This window comes from Argopecten irradians, chromosome 9, assembly GCF_041381155.1.
Source record: "Argopecten irradians isolate NY chromosome 9, Ai_NY, whole genome shotgun sequence".
In the NCBI taxonomy this organism is placed as follows: Eukaryota; Metazoa; Mollusca; class Bivalvia; order Pectinida; family Pectinidae; genus Argopecten; species Argopecten irradians.
The window spans coordinates 25,845,389-25,862,762 of NC_091142.1; the positions used below are offsets into that span (position 1 = coordinate 25,845,389).

The 17,374-nt window shown below is 34.4% G+C and overlaps 2 protein-coding genes across 4 annotated transcripts; one reads left to right on the plus strand and one right to left on the minus strand.

Annotated features, from left to right (window-relative positions):
- Nucleotides 1-326: 326 nt before the first annotated feature.
- Nucleotides 327-11,846, minus strand: LOC138331885 (protein tirA-like). Of its 2 annotated transcripts, none has more exons than XM_069279735.1 (10): nucleotides 11,699-11,846; nucleotides 10,395-10,610; nucleotides 10,061-10,164; nucleotides 9,502-9,647; nucleotides 8,973-9,088; nucleotides 7,821-7,962; nucleotides 7,271-7,431; nucleotides 5,625-5,756; nucleotides 1,519-1,756; nucleotides 327-966 (listed from the first exon to the last, which is right to left on the minus strand). In XM_069279735.1, exons 2-10 carry the CDS (start codon nucleotides 10,594-10,596, stop codon nucleotides 828-830), a joined length of 1,380 nt encoding a protein of 459 aa, XP_069135836.1. In that variant the 5' UTR covers nucleotides 10,597-10,610; nucleotides 11,699-11,846; the 3' UTR covers nucleotides 327-827. The 2 variants fall into 2 exon arrangements, with proteins under 2 accessions (XP_069135836.1, XP_069135837.1); XM_069279736.1 differs by having other exon boundaries at nucleotides 10,395-10,623; nucleotides 11,699-11,840.
- Nucleotides 11,847-11,857: 11 nt separating this feature from the next.
- Nucleotides 11,858-16,954, plus strand: LOC138331886 (uncharacterized). 2 transcript variants are annotated; one of them, XM_069279738.1, is made up of 5 exons: nucleotides 11,858-12,137; nucleotides 12,878-13,587; nucleotides 14,344-14,495; nucleotides 15,188-15,359; nucleotides 15,955-16,954. In XM_069279738.1, the coding sequence occupies exons 1-5, from the start codon at nucleotides 11,967-11,969 to the stop codon at nucleotides 15,956-15,958; spliced, it is 1,209 nt and encodes a 402-aa protein (XP_069135839.1). In that variant the 5' UTR covers nucleotides 11,858-11,966; the 3' UTR covers nucleotides 15,959-16,954. The 2 variants fall into 2 exon arrangements, with proteins under 2 accessions (XP_069135839.1, XP_069135838.1); XM_069279737.1 differs by having other exon boundaries at nucleotides 15,188-16,954.
- Nucleotides 16,955-17,374: the final 420 nt, after the last annotated feature.

Here is a 17,374-nt window from a genome sequence, read left to right on the forward strand (position 1 = left end):
TAACAGAATGTCTAAATTATGTAACGTATCATCCGGTCAACTATATGTTTTTATATTTAAATCTAATTATATTTGCACCAAGTAATATTTAATCTCTATAGGAACAAGGATATTGTTCTGTCAGGTTGTTACACAGTGTATGTGAAATAAAGGTCATAAAGTAGTAATATATGCTGTAATGGTTTCTCATACTAATTGCACCAACCTAGTATACTGTAACTATCACAGAATGTCTAGGCTCTACAGAACTACATGTACTTTTGTTTTACTGAGTGGCTTTGCTCTGCAAGATAACTATTTACTATCTAGTTTTCCTAAGATTTCTATCTAGTTTTCCTAAGATTTCTTTAAAGTATAACTTTGCTCCCCTTGATAACAATATTAATTTCTAAAATGAGCAGTCTTGCTCTACTATATAACAAATACTTTTCCTAAATTGATGTCTTGCTCCCCTAGATAACTATATTAATTTTCCCGAGTTGGCAGCCTTCTTGCTGGCTTAGTTATTTTTTTCTAGTTTTCTTGGGAGAGCAGCTGTACTCATCTCAACATTTCTCAATATTTCGTAAGTGATCAATCTTTCTTCCCTCAATACAGTTGTAGATATTAAGTTTTCTAGAGTGAGTAGCCTCTCTCACCTAGCTACATAACTCTGTAAGAGTCTTTAAAAAGAGCAGATATTTAGTTTTTCTGAGTGATCTTCCTCACTCACATTGCTAGATAGTTCTTTAGGATTCTTAAGAGCCGATATTTAGTTTTCCTGAGTGTATGAGCAGTTTCGCGCACCTAGTTAGATAGTTCTATAATAATCTTAAAAAGATAGATATTTAGTTTTCCTGAGTGAGCAGTCTTATTTCATCAGCCAATACCTTGGTGATATGCATGGCCTGTTCTACCTCCTCGCCACCAATCAGCTCCAAGGCGGCTTGAGCAGCTTCTCTCACGTGAGAAATGAAGTCATTCCTCCTGCAAAAAGCAGATCATCAACATTATCATGTTCCAATCATATACTGTATACAATAATATTCGTTAATTCCGTGGACACATGCAAATTTGCGAATCTTAATACCTCGCAAAATTTATCAAATTCATGGTTTGACATATTTTAGCTGTCGTATGAATGACACTTCAAACACTTCAACAATTATTCGCAAAAATATCCCCCTCCCCCCGCGAATAAGTTTCGTACAGTAAATCACGACATTTTACACTCTCGAAACTTATCAATTATACAGTATACACCATAAATGATTTTACATAGTTATATACGACACAGTTATCAGTTGTTCATGCACCTTCTCATTGAACATAAAATCTTAGTCAATGCAAGCCCTACGATCAAACAGACTTGTAGCAATGTCAAATGCCTGTTAAAAGATAATAATGTATATGCAATCAAACACGTCATTTAATTATCAGCCAGCATAAAGCCCTTCTGCTTTCATAATAAAAAGAGAATACTTGTACATTGTCTTGAATGTAATTATAGTTAATGCTGATTGATTGAAAACTACTTACCAGATGCGTAGAAGAGTTGGCACTGCTTCTTTGGCTTTGATGTGACCGAGAGCGAGACAACCAGCTTCCCTTACAAGACGATCTTTGTCGTTGAGAGACTTCATCAATCGTTTGATAGTTAACTTTTCAGAGTTGCCGGTCTTGGCCAATGATACGCTCGCCACTGCCCTGACATTAGCATCTTCATTGTACATAAGATCTCTTAGGGACTCAATCACACGGGGACTCTGGAACTGTCCTAATACAGTAAAACATAAAACTTATAGAAAGATCTCTTAGAGACTCAATCACGCAATGATTCTGGAACTGCCCTAATGCAGTAAAACATTAAACAAAGATCTCTTAGGTACACAATCACACGGGAACTCTGGAACTGTCCTAATACAGCCAAACATAAAACAAAGATCTCTTAGGGACTCAATCACACGGGATTCTTGAACTGTCCTAATACGGCCAAACATAAAACAAAGATCTCTTAGGGACTCAATCACACGGGACTCTTGAACTGTCCTAATACAGTAAAACATAAAACAAAGAGCTCTTAGGGACTCAATCACACGGGGCTCTGGAACTGTCCTAATACGGCCAAACATAAAACAAAGAGCTCTTAGGGACTCAATCACACGGGGACTAATACAGCCTTACAAAAAACAAAGATCTCTTAGGGACTCAATCACACGGGACTCTTGAACTGTCCTAATACGGCAAAACATAAAACAACGAGCTCTTAGGGACTCAATCACACGGGGCTCTGGAACTGTCCTAATACAGCCAAACATAAAACAAAGATCTCTTAGGGATCAATCACACGGGGACTAATACAGCCTTATAAAAACAAAGATCTCTTAGGGACTCAATCACACGGGGACTCTGAACTGTCCTAATGCAGCAAAACATAAAACAACGAGCTCTTAGGGACTCAATCACACGGGGCTCTGGAACTGTCCTAATACGGCCAAACATAAAACAAAGATCTCTTAGGGACTCAATCACAGGGGACTCTGGAACTGCCCTGATACAGTAAAACATAAAACTATAAAAAGATCTCTTAATGACTCAATCACACGGGGGCTCTAGAACTGTCCTAATATGGCAAAACATAAAACAAAGATCTCTTAGGGACTCAATCACACGGGGACTCTGGAACTGTCCTAATACGGCCAAACATAAAACAAAGATCTCTTAGGGACTCAATCACACGGGGACTCTGGAACTGCCCTAATACAGTAAAACATAAATCAAAGCTCTCTTAGGGACTCAATCACACGGGGACTCTGGAACTGTCCTAATACAGCAAACATTAAAACAAAGATCTCTTAGGGACTCAATCACACGGGGACTCTGAACTGTCCTAATACGGCCAAACATAAAACAAAGATCTCTTAGGGACTAATTCACAGGGGGGCTCTGGAACTGTCCTAATACAGCAAAATAAAACAAAGATCTCTTAGGGACTCCATCAAACGGGGACTCTGGAACTGCCCTAATACAGCAAATCATAAAACAAAGATCTCTTAGGGACTCAAACACACGGGGACTCTGGAACTGTCCTAATAGAGCAAAATATAAAACAAAGATCTCTTAGGGACTAAATCACACGGGGACTCTGGAACTGTCCTAATACAGCAAAATATAAAACAAAGATCTCTTAGGGACTAAATCACACGGGGCCTCTGGAACTGCCCTAATACGACCAAACATAAAACAAAGAGCTCTTAGGGACTCAATCATACGGGGACTCTGGAATTGTCCTTAAATACAGCAAAATATAAAACAAATATCTCTTAGGGACTAAATCACATGGGCACTCTGGAACTGCCCTAATACGGCCAAACATAAAACAAAGATCTCTTAGGGACTCAATCATACGGGGACTCTGGAATTGTCCTCATACAGCAAAACATAAAACAAAAATCTCTTAAGGACTCAATCACACGGGGACTCTGGAACTGCACTAATACGGCAAAATATAAAACAAATATCTCTTAGGGACTAAATCACATGGGCACTCTGGAACTGCCCTAATACGGCCAAACATAAAACAAAGATCTCTTAGGGACTCAATCATACGGGGACTCTGGAATTGTCCTCATACAGCAAAACATAAAACAAAGATCTCTTAGGGACTCAATCACACGGGGACTCTGGAACTGTCCTAATACGGCCAAACATAAAACAAAGATCTCTTAGGGACTAAATCACACGGGGACTCTGGAACTGTCCTAATACGGCAAAACATTAAAACGAAGAGTCATTGTTTACTCCATCATAGTAACTTGCACAAGGTATGTACATGACCTTGATGAATGACTGATACAAGAGATACAAGATGAGACCCATCTCTGATTCAGATATATCAACCTTTATCACTAACTTTGCTACAGAGTGCAATTTAGCAAGATTAAAAGGCCATTAACAATTATCAAAACTGATCATCAACATTGCCTGTTTAATTACTACACACATACATATTCTAGTGCTTTTTGCGCTTAAGGATTAAAGTCTCTTTCTGGTGGTTCTATCGAAGGATAAAGCTGAGTAGGGTATCGATATTTGGAATGGGCCGCGAAGCGGTCCATGAAACAAATATGGATACCCTACTCAACTTTATCCTTCGATAGAACCACCAGAAAGAGACTTTAATCCTCATATTTACAGTCTTAACTATTATTTTCATAGCTCAAAATTTACCCTTTACAGTGTTTATGGCATTTATAAAACTAAAATTGGATTATATCGTTTGGTTCCGACAGGCATTTGGAACAGCCACTCAAAGTGGCGGAAATTCACGCCAATTTATCAATGAACATACAAATAAAATAAGTTCCGTCTGATGAAGCATATATAATTGGGGTTTTCCTGGTATGAAACTATAAATCGTTTTATTTATCTGTTGTTAAAAACACAATGGTGCAAAGCAGTTTGGTTTTAGTCTTTTGCTTCGTATGATTACACACGCTTACACAATTCATAACGTGGCAGGATATTTAACGTAGTTGTGACGCGGCGTCCGATTCAAACCGTCTGTGTCAAGGAGGTGTGACAAACAGAGAGTTTCTTCAATTTTGTGATCACTTGAGTTCTACTTAATCTGTTCACGTTTGGAATTACTTGAATACACGGATGTTTACATAGTTCCATGTCATTATTGCCGAATTTTGGAGATTTTTAAATGTATCGGACGTCGTTTCGAGTAACATGTACAAACACAGGTAGGCCCACTACTGTAAACGTTTACCGCTCTCAAAATGTTAGCTTATATTGATATTGTTGTTTCAAACACTTCAACAAATATTAGAGATATCTATAACAAGCATTGTAAAGCTAAAATTGTAGGATGCCGTTTCATTGATATTTCGAAAGACCTACTCTCGCCGATTCACGGTAGAAAACCTACTCTCGCCGATTCACGGTAGATAACGTACATGACTTGTCTGTCCCCCGAGGTGAACAAAAATGCATTGTCGTGTTAGGTTGTTTTGGTTAAACTTATCCAACTAAAGACTGATGTTGTCCTGATATATCTTATCCATTTGTGTACAACCAAAGATAATAAAAATACAAATAGGATGTAGAACTACATGTTGTAGCGAACAACACAGACTCACCGACACACAACATGTAAACATTGCGACATCATCGGAATGTGCAAAACTGTACATTGTACAACATTGTTTATTTATCATAAGCACGGAAGCATTGCTCAAAGAGGTACGGTAGTAACATAAACAATGTAACTTTTCTACATTTGTATTTACACACGTACACATATATGTATGTTTTGATACATGTACATGTTCACACCAAAAGTTTCTGATTTGGACCATCACAAATTCATCCGCGCGGCTCCAAATTGCGCTTGACATACTCAATCTATCGAGAAATAAAGTTGAGTAGCCCTTGGTTGAAATCAACGGGGTTTATACTATCAATTCACCACTGACTGTAAATATTTAACATTAAGCGTTGAAATATCAATTGCGCTAATGTTAGTATTGCTATTATTGCAAATTCATGAATTCATCACTTTGCTAACCTGATTAAAGTCAATTTTACACTAAAATACGAGCCAAAACAAGTACATTCACAGTATATAAAAGACATACCCAGGTGTTCAATAGCTTGTACCCTTACAGAGGAGTCCATTCCAAACACCTCCTCTATAGCGAACATCTCCTTGATGAAAGCCTCAACACTGTTCCACAGGGACAGTGTGTCACCATACTGAGTTGTTAAACCTAAAAAATAAAACAAATATCCATTACTGTCTTCGTGACTACATCTGCAAAAGAAATATTAAGGTATATACATATATATCGGAACTTGATCTTTTTTAAATCATGGGTTTGGAACATAATACGTTCAAAATGTAATGCATAAACTCTGTACTTTGAACATTGCCTTCAGTGAAAAGTGCGGTTATAATGATATTATAATTTTAATGATTTTAAACATACTTTGAACCAACTTTCTGTTGCGAGTTATTTATTCTTCGAATTTCGCCATCAAGGTTGATTCGCAAAAGTTTATCTCCACAAATTTATATTTTCCACAATTCTTGCACAATTAAACTGGAAGATATTTCCGTTCAATATTTTAAAACCGCGAAACTTAATCTCAGCAAAAATGTTTTGAAACAGAAATCACAAAATTTGGTTGCCGCAAAAGAAAGCTGATTTACAGTATTCTGAATTTGCATATTACAGAGTTAGCTCCCTTGCAGGTAGGTATTGATTGTTACGTCATTATTTTGTGAGCGCAATTCACATCGTTTTTTCCAAAACGTATGACGGTACGCTCCCAAACACATGACGTCACAATCAATACCTATCCGCAAGTGCAGATAACTCTGTAATATGCAAATTCGGAATACTTCTTAGGGATAAACTAGAAGACTATACAAATATTAATTAATCTGATGATGTTTTCTAAAGTTAAGTACAATAATAGTTAATTTAGGTTCAGGTGTGTCTGCTGAGGTAAAACTCTATGATATCCATAACTGCTAATAAATACGGGGGGGGGGGGGCAGTAAATGTTGTCTATCATTTACCTGATAAGTGCGTAACCAAATTTTGGATTTTACGCATTATGTTCTATAAAGAGCTAGCTACTTATGTGAACAGAGATAAATATTTTTAAAGTTTAATGTTGCTTAATACCGGGGTTTTAATATACCAAAACTTTGAGGGTAAAGCAAAATATGCTGTTGATTTATCTCACGCACTTAGTGACTTCACAAGAATCCCATCAAAATATAATGTCACAATTACTGGAAGGTGGGACTAATCAATGGTAAATCATAATGAATCCACATCGTTTTGGTATCTTGAAACTGACGTATTGTCAAGGTATAGTCATCCTCGATAATCCAGGGGTTCCTATCAATTATGATCTTTACACCCCTGGACTATCTCATAGTAAAACTGATGGCAGCTCAGGGTAACAAATCTGAACAAATCACAGGCCTGCAAAGATTCCTTTGAAGACTACATAGAAAGCAATTCCCAAATTCAGAGCCATATAGCCAACCACAGTGTACCGTTATACGGCTCTTTTGATGTACATCAAAGGATTAAATTATCTGTTCTGTTGCCTCTAGTTTCACTATGACAGAGTCCAGAGGTGTAGAGATCATGAATGATCTGAACCACTGGAGTATCGAGGATGAGGTAAAGTGTGAAAGTGTTACCGTAGTTATCGAGGAAGGTATGGATGTAAGTAGGTAAATACAATTACTACAGTCATTTACCTATAAGGTTTTCCTTCAACAGCATATCAACAGAATCTTCATCATGCAATAATTCCAACTCCGGTTTCAAGTTTCTCCAAAGGAAATCTTGTTCTTCGTTTTCATTTATAAAAAGGGTTGCAATCTGTTCTTTATAATGATTTGAAAAGTCCTTCTTAAACCTGAATACATAAGGAAGGCGATTAGTTTTCAAAGCATTGTACAGTCAAGTAAACTTTTACTTTTAAAGTCTTCCACATCAAGGACTGGTACAGTCCATTGTGAAATGTCAGGTGTGAATGAGTTTGAAAACTCTAGAGTATATATCTACTATCATCTGTCAGCCATTTGTGTCATGTTGGTTTTCCTTTATAACTCTTCTATTTCTGAATTACAGTCAATAACCATCAGCGTAATCATCAGTTACATATTTAATGTCTAATTAACATTTCTACAATTATTTCCGTAATGAAATTGGCACAAGAAAAGAAAATTCTGAGCAATACAATCACGATCAATAAAAACACAAAAACTGTTTTAAGTAATTCCCCACCTTTATCTTAGGACCTACCTCTCCCATTCCACCAAATCTTTGTTATAGTGGTTTTTCCAGTAATCTTCGGCATTTAGCTGTACCTTTGGATCTTTCTTCTTTTGACTTTTGCTTATTTGACGCTGAAATGACTTTTTAGCACTAACATCAGTCTTCTCATCTATAAGAGAATTTTCAACATAAAAAAATTGCTTGTTGTGAAACAGTATTGATTCCATTTCAAAATTTGCCTTTGTTAAAGACAATAAAGATTGGGCAAGAGGCAATTGCTTATTGCAATACATTTTCATTCATTTTAAAACTGTATTATTGTAACATTTGTTTGCTTCCATTTTCATATTTGTTAATTGACTTTTTTATTTTATTTTTTATTTTTTTTGCTTCCATTTTTTAATTTGCTTCTTTTGATAAGTTTTTGTTTTCATTATTTTAATTCCATTTTATTTTCATTTAATTTACTTAAATAATATATATTATTTGTAATACATGATTTTGCTTCGATTTTTTTAATTTGCTTACTGAAATACTATTTAGTTTTTATTTGAAAACTTAATGTTATATTTTTGTCTTGTTTCCAATATTAAATTGCTTTATTTTTTTGTTTCAATTTTTCAACAATAAATGTATGCAAAAAATATGATATGCATTTAATACAAAACATTTCGTAAATGACATAACAAATGTATAATGATTCTGAATTCAACATTTATCCTTGATTGACTCAACCTTGCTTGGTTTGAAAATTAATTTCATCATTGAAAGTTCCATTCAGAATCCCAGAGTAGCTATAGATTATATTTAAAATGTGAGGCTTATTTTGTAAAGTTTTATAATGAGCATTTTATAATGGCTTATTATATAATTAGCAAAGACCTAATTTTCTTCCACAATTCACTAATCTGTCAACGGTTTTAGCTGTAGGGTATGACAGATGCGCGGGATAAACTTTTGAACTTGAAGACAATTAGGTGAAGTCATTACTTCTTGCGGTGTTATTTTTGGCTATAATCTCATCTTTTTCTTTTGTTTATAGGAGAAAACGAATCATTCCCTACCTATGAGGGTGTGGCAATAAAATCACAGCCCTCTGAGGATTCCTAAATGTCCATCCTCATACGTAGGGAAAGATAATAATATTAACCTGGATGACAATTCCTTTATATTAATTACCTGTTTTTTGTGCCTCTATTTCCATTTTCAATCGTGACAGTAACTCAGCAAAATCCTCCTCAAATGTTTCTGGTTTTAGGGAGAAAGTCCATTCAATGCCGGACAGCTGAAGTCTCCTGAAGTGTATTATAACCATGTACAGTACATTGCACAAAGACATGAAATTGAAAGCCATGAATAGAATAGAATTTTACTAAATTTGTCATAAACACTTTTTTTTTTTTTTGCTTTTCTTTGAATTCAAACTTTCATGTTGATGATCAAGTCAACAAACGCTACTGATGAAAAGATATTTGAATAACACATTACCGGTACTCTCCACAAGTTCAGAATAAATATTTTTGCTGTGGCTCCGCCGGCCTCATTAAAATTTTGAGAACATTCTATCATGACAAAATTTGAAAATTAGTAATCTTGCTAAATCGCCTTATAAATCAATTGCTACAGGAAAAAACTTGAATGATATATCCAACGGTAATCAAATATCATAGCTGAAGCAGATTGTATCTCGCAATAGATGTTTACTTACATTCCAGTTCCCATGCAGGCATAGACCTCTTGTTGAGTATTGATGGCAAATGGGAATATGGCCTTCTGTGATACATAGGCCAAGGCAACCTCATCTTGGCAGTACTTTGACGTCACTGACGACGTACTCAGTAACGAAATGAATAACTGCATCAGCAAAGAAAAAAATGTGTCAAGCATGCTTGGGTTTAGAGTTCAGGACGTAATGCTCAATTAAAGGCCAGGTTTACTGTATCTAATATCTTGATCATAGAATCTATTTCAATTTTTATGGTTACTTCTAAAGAGTTTTCACAAGAAAAATGTAACAGGTCATGTCATAAAAGACGATTATGTACAATAATTCATAGCTACCAAGTAACAATGGAGAGAAGCCAAACTACTCACTTGCAGTAAATCATTTATCTTATATTTAATTAATTTCTGTTTGAATAAAATATCGCTCAAGACACAACCGTGCTAACTGAATAACCAACACATTTGATTTATCTGTAAATGTTTTTTAAACATCATTTAAATTTCCTTATATCAAACAATGACCATTATCATGTGAGGCTTACTTTGGCATCGAGAATGGCTTGTCCTATTTTGCCAAGGAAGTCCACACCAGCTTGAAGCCCCGCAACATCAACCCAAACTGTGATTCCATTGTTCTCAAGGCTCTCTGTGAAATGATAAAATAAAATAAATTATATTGGGGTACAGTAAGACATGTTATAACGAACCTCTGTGAACCAACAAGATCACTTTGTTTTAAACATAATTCATTATACACATATCACAAATATATTATTGGAACCTTGATAGGGAATGAAAATTGCTAATTATATATGTACGTTATAACCATAATTTTGTTGTAAGCATGGTCATTGTAAAAAGTTTTACAATTTGCACCTCTGAGTCTGGCCATCATTTCCTTGTCTTGATGGCTGTAGCTGATCATCACATCTTTTGGAACATCAACTGATCCTTTGAGATCTGTTTTTTCAGGACCTTTTAGATCAGGCTTCTCAGTTTTATTTCCTTTCCCATTTTTGTCCTTTGTCACATCAATAGTAGATGATTTGGCTCTGGGAGTACTGGGTTTGGACCCCATCTGTCTTTTTTGTCCTGAAAGTTTAGTCTGTTAAGATTTAAATATTTTATACATTACATTAACAGAAAAAATAATAATGTACAATAAATGATTGGTAGGATAGATAGAACACATATAGCATGATGTTATATGTATATCATGAAACAACTTAATATATTCAGATTTAATAGTAATAGTGATACTGGTAGTAATTGTTGGTGGTTGGCTTCAATCTCAACACAATTTACTTTGACTACTAATCTTTTTTTTAACCATTTTTCTTGGTCCCTTGGTTGGTCATTATAGAAAAGTTTCACTGTATTGTACAGTTCAGTTGTAATTTCTTCAAGATCATCTGTGCATGTAATCATCTTTTCTTGACAATTTCAATTTGTTAAAGACACTTCACTGCCAAAAGAGCAAAAGTAATATGTGCCATTATAACTGCAAAACATTTGTCATATTATTCTTTTCTTCATCAATCTATTGAAAACCATAACGTTTGATGAATTAAGCTGTGAAAATCATTTAAGTGGCTTCAGATGCCTTATAAACGTTAGTACATTGCAATTTCAGAGCACAAAGGAATTTTCTGTGACATAATTGTTTTATGCTAAAATATAAAACTTTGTAGCTACCAAAAAAATAAATCCATCTATTCTTGTTTTTAATTGAGAAACATATACTTTTTGCCAACAATGAAATACCTGTAATTCATAAATTATATGTAAATATAAATACACAGAAAACATGTAAAATAAACTAAAAGATAAAAAAGTACTGTACCATTGAGACAAACATGTTCATGAAATTTTCCCTTAATAAGCATTGCATGCATGGTGATATTAACAATAGGCTAATTTACTGTAACCTGGTATTATTGTAATGTAAAACTGAGGGTTCAATATTTACAAATATATTATAATCTATTTTTTAATAATGTTTTCAACACTTTGCATTACCATATATACTGGTAAACAGCAGGCACACATATACTGAACACGTACTCCTCAACGGAAGGACTATTCCTCAGATAGTATCTGACTAGCATTGTGTAATATGCAGAACTGATCAACAGCTGATTTACAAACGCGTGTTGTCTTGAGATAGCGATTATACTTACAAGTTTCCTATTCTAGCTTCACTTCTGACTATCCATTGTGTATCTGTATCACGAATTAAATGTACCCATTTAAAATATTCAAGTATTTCAAGTCTGGTTTTCCATTTTGTTTTCCTTGGATATGGATAAAATCTTACTTCCGGTTTAAAAGTCAGTTAGAGTTATTCCCCTTCCAGACACGTAAATGCTTCCGCAGAAGTAGCTAGCCCCAAGTCATTGGAAATATTTCCAATGAAAACCATGGATAAATGTGGCTATTATATTAACGATGATTGCCTCAAATGAACTCAGATTTACAGCAACACCATTGAATGCCATCGTCACATTTTATGCCACGTTATTTGTTTGCCAAACTTCGTTGCAACTTGTCCACGCAGCGAGTCGTCAAAGCGAAACTAAAACAGTACATTTGGACAGACCAAGACATCTGCACGTCCAGGTAACGATGCGACCTTAATGTATCATAAGGGTATTTACAATACTTATAATATTCCAAAGTGTCACACAGTTTAATTTAAGATGCATATAGTCGTTGAGGTCTTTAAAATCATTTAGTTTAAAAAAAAAAAAAAACACTTGATGCACAGTCACAAATGCTGTACATGTAAAGTTAGTACATGTATGTGTTTACAGGGTATGGTTAATTATTTCTATTAAGTTATGACGTGTCCATGTACATGCATATACCGGTTTGAACGTTTCTATAGAATTATCATATCTTTTTACCTTCCATTACTTACATGTAGATTTCATTTTAAAGACAAGTTATTTATAACTGACAGCTGACTGATAAATTTTGACAGATTATCAGTTATAATGATCTAGCTAGACCAATCCAATAAATAGTCGATGATGGTAATTTTATGTCTAAACAAAAATTAGAAATCTTACAAATAATAACATAAATACACAGAGCATCATGTTGTTGACAAAAATATGTCGGAAAACTATGATTGAAGTTTCATATTTTTCTTTTAAATGTTTTTTTCTATAAAGATCAACCTTTATCGAGAATTAAATTATAGCCATAACATTTGAAATGAATGCTGCTATGGATGTGTAATTTTTGTGTCCCCTGCAACTCAAGAGGGACACTTATTAGGTATCATGATGTCGACGGCGTTCATTGTTTCTATATGATTTTTTTTTTATTCTTTTTTTTTTTTTTTTTTTTTTTAGAATTTTGAGTGGACATCTGAACATGAAAGCAACGTTAAGAAAAATGGATATGTTAATGAAACATTTATCAAGAACAGAGGATCTAATATACCAAAAAGGAAATATGTAGATAAAAATACTCTTAGCAGGACAGATGGATATGACATCAACCACCCTAAATCCTTTACCATTAAAGCTGTGGTCTCAAAGGACAATAAAAATACTGCCGACATATGGAATGGATATTGTCCAACTTTGACACCTTGGTTGATTGACTCATCAAAGAGGTCTACCTCCAAAAGCGAAGGAAGAGAGGGAGAGATTAAAGTTGTTTTACGAAAAAGAAAAGAACGGACTATTGGAAGACAATGCAGGATGAATATTTGTTGTATTTTTTCAAATTTTGCTTCAGTAGAAATTTTCAGAGCATGGTTTATGGAAGATCATAAATCCTTTAGTTCAAATTTATTTTGTTGTAAAATTTCGGTGCTATCATTTCATGAACATATGTTTAAACATGATTTAGATATTCATATCACAGACTTTGATAGATTGGGATCAGGCATGGAACTCGGAAAGGTGCGGATAAATGTTTATCATGATTTGGATCAAACTGCCAGAACCTTTAATCAGTCAAATGATTTACATGCAAGGGACAAAAGGGATGCGTTCATCTTCAATTCCAGCAGAAATTTCAACACCAGTTCATTCCAGCAAATTTCCATACAGAAGTATGTATAAAATATTTGGTATTCAAATGTATTTACTGAAAAATAATGCTTGTTAGTTATATTCATCTAAGCAAATATGTCATGTGTCAATCGAAAACAAACCATATAAATTGCTATCAGAGAAGGGAATTCAGTTTCAATAGATTACAGACGGTATCTTTAGTGTATTGTAACTGTCCAGAGGTTTCTTCCATTGCCGGGTGCATAAAGAAGGTTTCTTCCATTGTCGGGTGCATAAAGAACCAACATACCCTACAATGTACATTTATGTATTGCAAATGACTGTGCAACCTCATTTGTAATTGAGAATTATGTTTGAAAGTGTAAATAATGGGTTCTAACATTTTTCACTTGACCAAACAATAATAATGGTACAATGAATATTTAATGTGTACTAAAGATAAATATGTATAATAAATTAAGATCTGTGCTTACATTTCTGAAAGACTTGGTCATATTTTAGAAAGTTTCATAACAACATAAGTCCCTCCCCTTCCAACCTTTGGAAGCATAACAAAAGAAAATTATGAAATATTGTGTAAGTCTGCTAGACATAAAATCTCTGTCTAAAGATTTTAGTCAAACCTGTCTATAAAGACAACCCAAGGAACAAAGAAAAATAAACAGCTCAAAATGTTTTGAAATCAGTCATATGGGACCTCAAGGGAATAGTCAATTATTAAACAGATGATCTTTATACAAAGGTGACCTTTGAGGGAAGTTATATTATATATGTTTATATTTTCTTGGTTGCAGCAACATAGATGCTAGCTGGGGTATGGTGTCTATATTTATTGTGATGATGTTTGTGATCTTGGTTGGCTGCTGTTTGAAGATGTTTGATATGAAGCAGAATAACAAAGTACATTTCCAGTATCATGATGGCATCCATCTGATGTTTGTCAATGGTGAGTAATATTGTTTTGTTGAAGTTGCTCTTGTTATGGTTGCTTGACAGTTTGTTTGAAATTCTATTTAGCAAAGTTAAAATCAACTATCAGAATAAATATTAGTCTAAGATCACTTATGGAACTGTATCTAAATTCCACATACTTCTTGCATACTATGACTAGGAGGCAAATTAGTATTGATTAATTATTTAAAAAAGAAATAGTTAGCCATAGCTTCTTGCAAGTAGTATTCAGAGGCATTTGTCAAAACCCTACTAGCAGTGCAATTTTCATTTAGGAAAAATTAAGAATGTATAAGTGACAATTTACTTCTAAAATGTAATGCTGCATTTATTTTGTAAACACAATATTTGGTCAATACAATATCACATTTATGTATTTCAGTTTCTAAACTTTTACTATAGGATGTACAGTTAAACCAGTCTAAAAAGTCCCTCCACCTCCTCCAATGGACAAAGAACAATTATATATTTAACTGAATGGACTTTATACATCGGTCAAATTGTGTTGAAATACAGAAGTTCATATATATATATAGAAAGTGGCCTTACTAAACAGGCGGCCTTTAATCAGAGGTGGGCATTAAGACATGTACATCTTATTACTGTATTGTGCAGTGTAGCATATATAGCTACATTATCAGGCTTTTACATTTTATCTTGATGCAATTATTGTTATATTATTTACAGATTTAATGCGAAGAAAAGCAAGACTTTTACCAATGTTCCAATCTGCATGGCGACAGCATGATGAAGAAATACTGTTTGAGCGCAGAAGGAAAGGTGAAGGTCGGGTGCCTCTTGTAACTGTCGTGGAGGAGGAAGAAGGACAACACGCAGAAAACTACAATGATGATGAACAGTACTTAGATTATTGACCTATTATTTTTTTAAAAACTCTCACAGTTTTGCATATGATACCTATTCTGATTCTGTTACCTCAATGTTTGTAACATACACTGAGTGGTTCAGGTGCTTCGATGTTTTTCAACTAACTACTGTACATTTGCATCCATGCATGTGGAGGTTTCAAGTTCTAATCCTTCATCAACTATACCATGTTCATCTATACTAAAACACATCAATATTTATTGAAGTATTAAGTAGCAGGTTATCACATCATTATAAAATAATACATCACTGTACATTGTATAGATTTATTTTACATACCTATATTATACATACATGTTAAAGATACTTCCAGCAACAATTAACCGTTAAAGCCTAAATGTACATGTATTCAAAATGGTAATGTTTAATGTTAAAAGATACATTCCAAATTTCATATCAACATCATGTTTATGTTGACATTATGTAATATACAACTTATCCAGGTAAATTGAACTAGGCTAATGAAACAGATGAAGCAAATCTCTTACCATAGGACTTATTTTACCCAACCAGGGGTTTTAATGAAACAAAACACTTTTTCATTAACCTGTATTATCATTTGCTAGCTGAAGATCCATGGATCATCACTTCATACCCAACTCCATGGTCCACTACTCACTACCCATATTTGCCAGAAAAAGGGACCTGTCTGCGCTGTAGTGCTTGTGAACTTTTGGGTGATATGCTTCATTACTCTAATGTTTCTGAGTGACTATCAGTTGTTCTGTGAAACAGCTATCATCCAGATGACATGCAATTTTGACACAACATGGACATTGAACAATAGAACACCTGCATGAAAAGGGATGTTTAGGTTGAGACAAAGACTTTCCATCAATGACAAACACAACACATAGCAAGTTTCGCAACACCTAACACAACACATCACAATACACAACACATAGCAGCAAGTTTCGCAACACCTAACACAACACATCACAATACACAACACATAGCAACATCAAACTTGTAATTTTTGTTGATGCTTTGTTACAATGGATTACACTTGTGAATATAATTCTATCCACCAAAATTGTGGTTTAGAGTCAAACAATGGAGATAATCCTAGCAGAAGAAACCAAGGTCAACCAGGTTCAAAATCAGAGATATTTTTGTCAAAAATGATATCTATCTGTATTTTCTTGAAAAACCTAATAAATATTTTACTCTAAAATATGATATATATAGACAATTTCATCCTTGGCTGATATTTTGGGGAATTTATTGCAATGTTTAAATAGTATAGATTACTTCCCTTTGCGATTGACACAACATGGCATTATATTTGCTAATAACAACATAACACCAACATCCACATCAACCAACAACACACAACATTAACCAACAACACACAGCTTCAACCAACAACACACAGCTTCAACCAACAACACACAGCATCAACAAACATCATCAACCAACAACACACAGCATTAACAAACATCATCAACCAACAACACACAGCATCAACCAACAACACACAGATTCAACCAACAACACACAGCATCAACCAACAACACACAGATTCAACCAAACAACACACAGCATCAACCAACAACACACAGCATCAACCAAACAACACACACACATCAACCAACAACACACAACATTAACCAATAACACACCATTAACAACAACATACACAACATCAACCAACAAAAACACAACATTAACAATAACACATAACAATCAACCAACAAAACACACAGCATTAACCAATAACACACAGCATCAACCAACAACACACACACACATTAACAAAATCACATAGCATCAACCAACAAAACACAACATCAACAAACATAATCAACAACAACACACACATTAACAAACATCATCAACCAACAACACACACAACATCAAACAACAACAAATCAACAAACAACACACAATTCAACCAACAACACACAGCATTCAACCATAACACACAGCATCAACCAAACAACACACAGCATCAACCAACAACACACAGCATCACCAAACAACAAC

Excerpts from the sequence above, each read along its gene's own strand:
- LOC138331885 (XM_069279735.1), bottom strand. The coding sequence starts at position 10,596 with ATGGGGTCCAAACCCAGTACTCCCAGAGCCAAATCATCTACTATTGAT. Across the intron at positions 5,757-7,270 it reads GTTGAAGGAAAACCTTATAG|GTTTAACAACTCAGTATGGT; the intron begins GTAAATGACTGT and ends TTTATTTTTTAG. Across the intron at positions 1,757-5,624 it reads ACAAGCTATTGAACACCTGG|GACAGTTCCAGAGTCCCCGT; the intron begins GTATGTCTTTTA and ends TTACTGTATTAG.
- LOC138331886 (XM_069279737.1), top strand. The coding sequence starts at position 11,967 with ATGATTGCCTCAAATGAACTCAGATTTACAGCAACACCATTGAATGCC. Across the intron at positions 12,138-12,877 it reads CAAGACATCTGCACGTCCAG|AATTTTGAGTGGACATCTGA; the intron begins GTAACGATGCGA and ends TTTTTTTTTTAG. Across the intron at positions 13,588-14,343 it reads CAGCAAATTTCCATACAGAA|CAACATAGATGCTAGCTGGG; the intron begins GTATGTATAAAA and ends TCTTGGTTGCAG.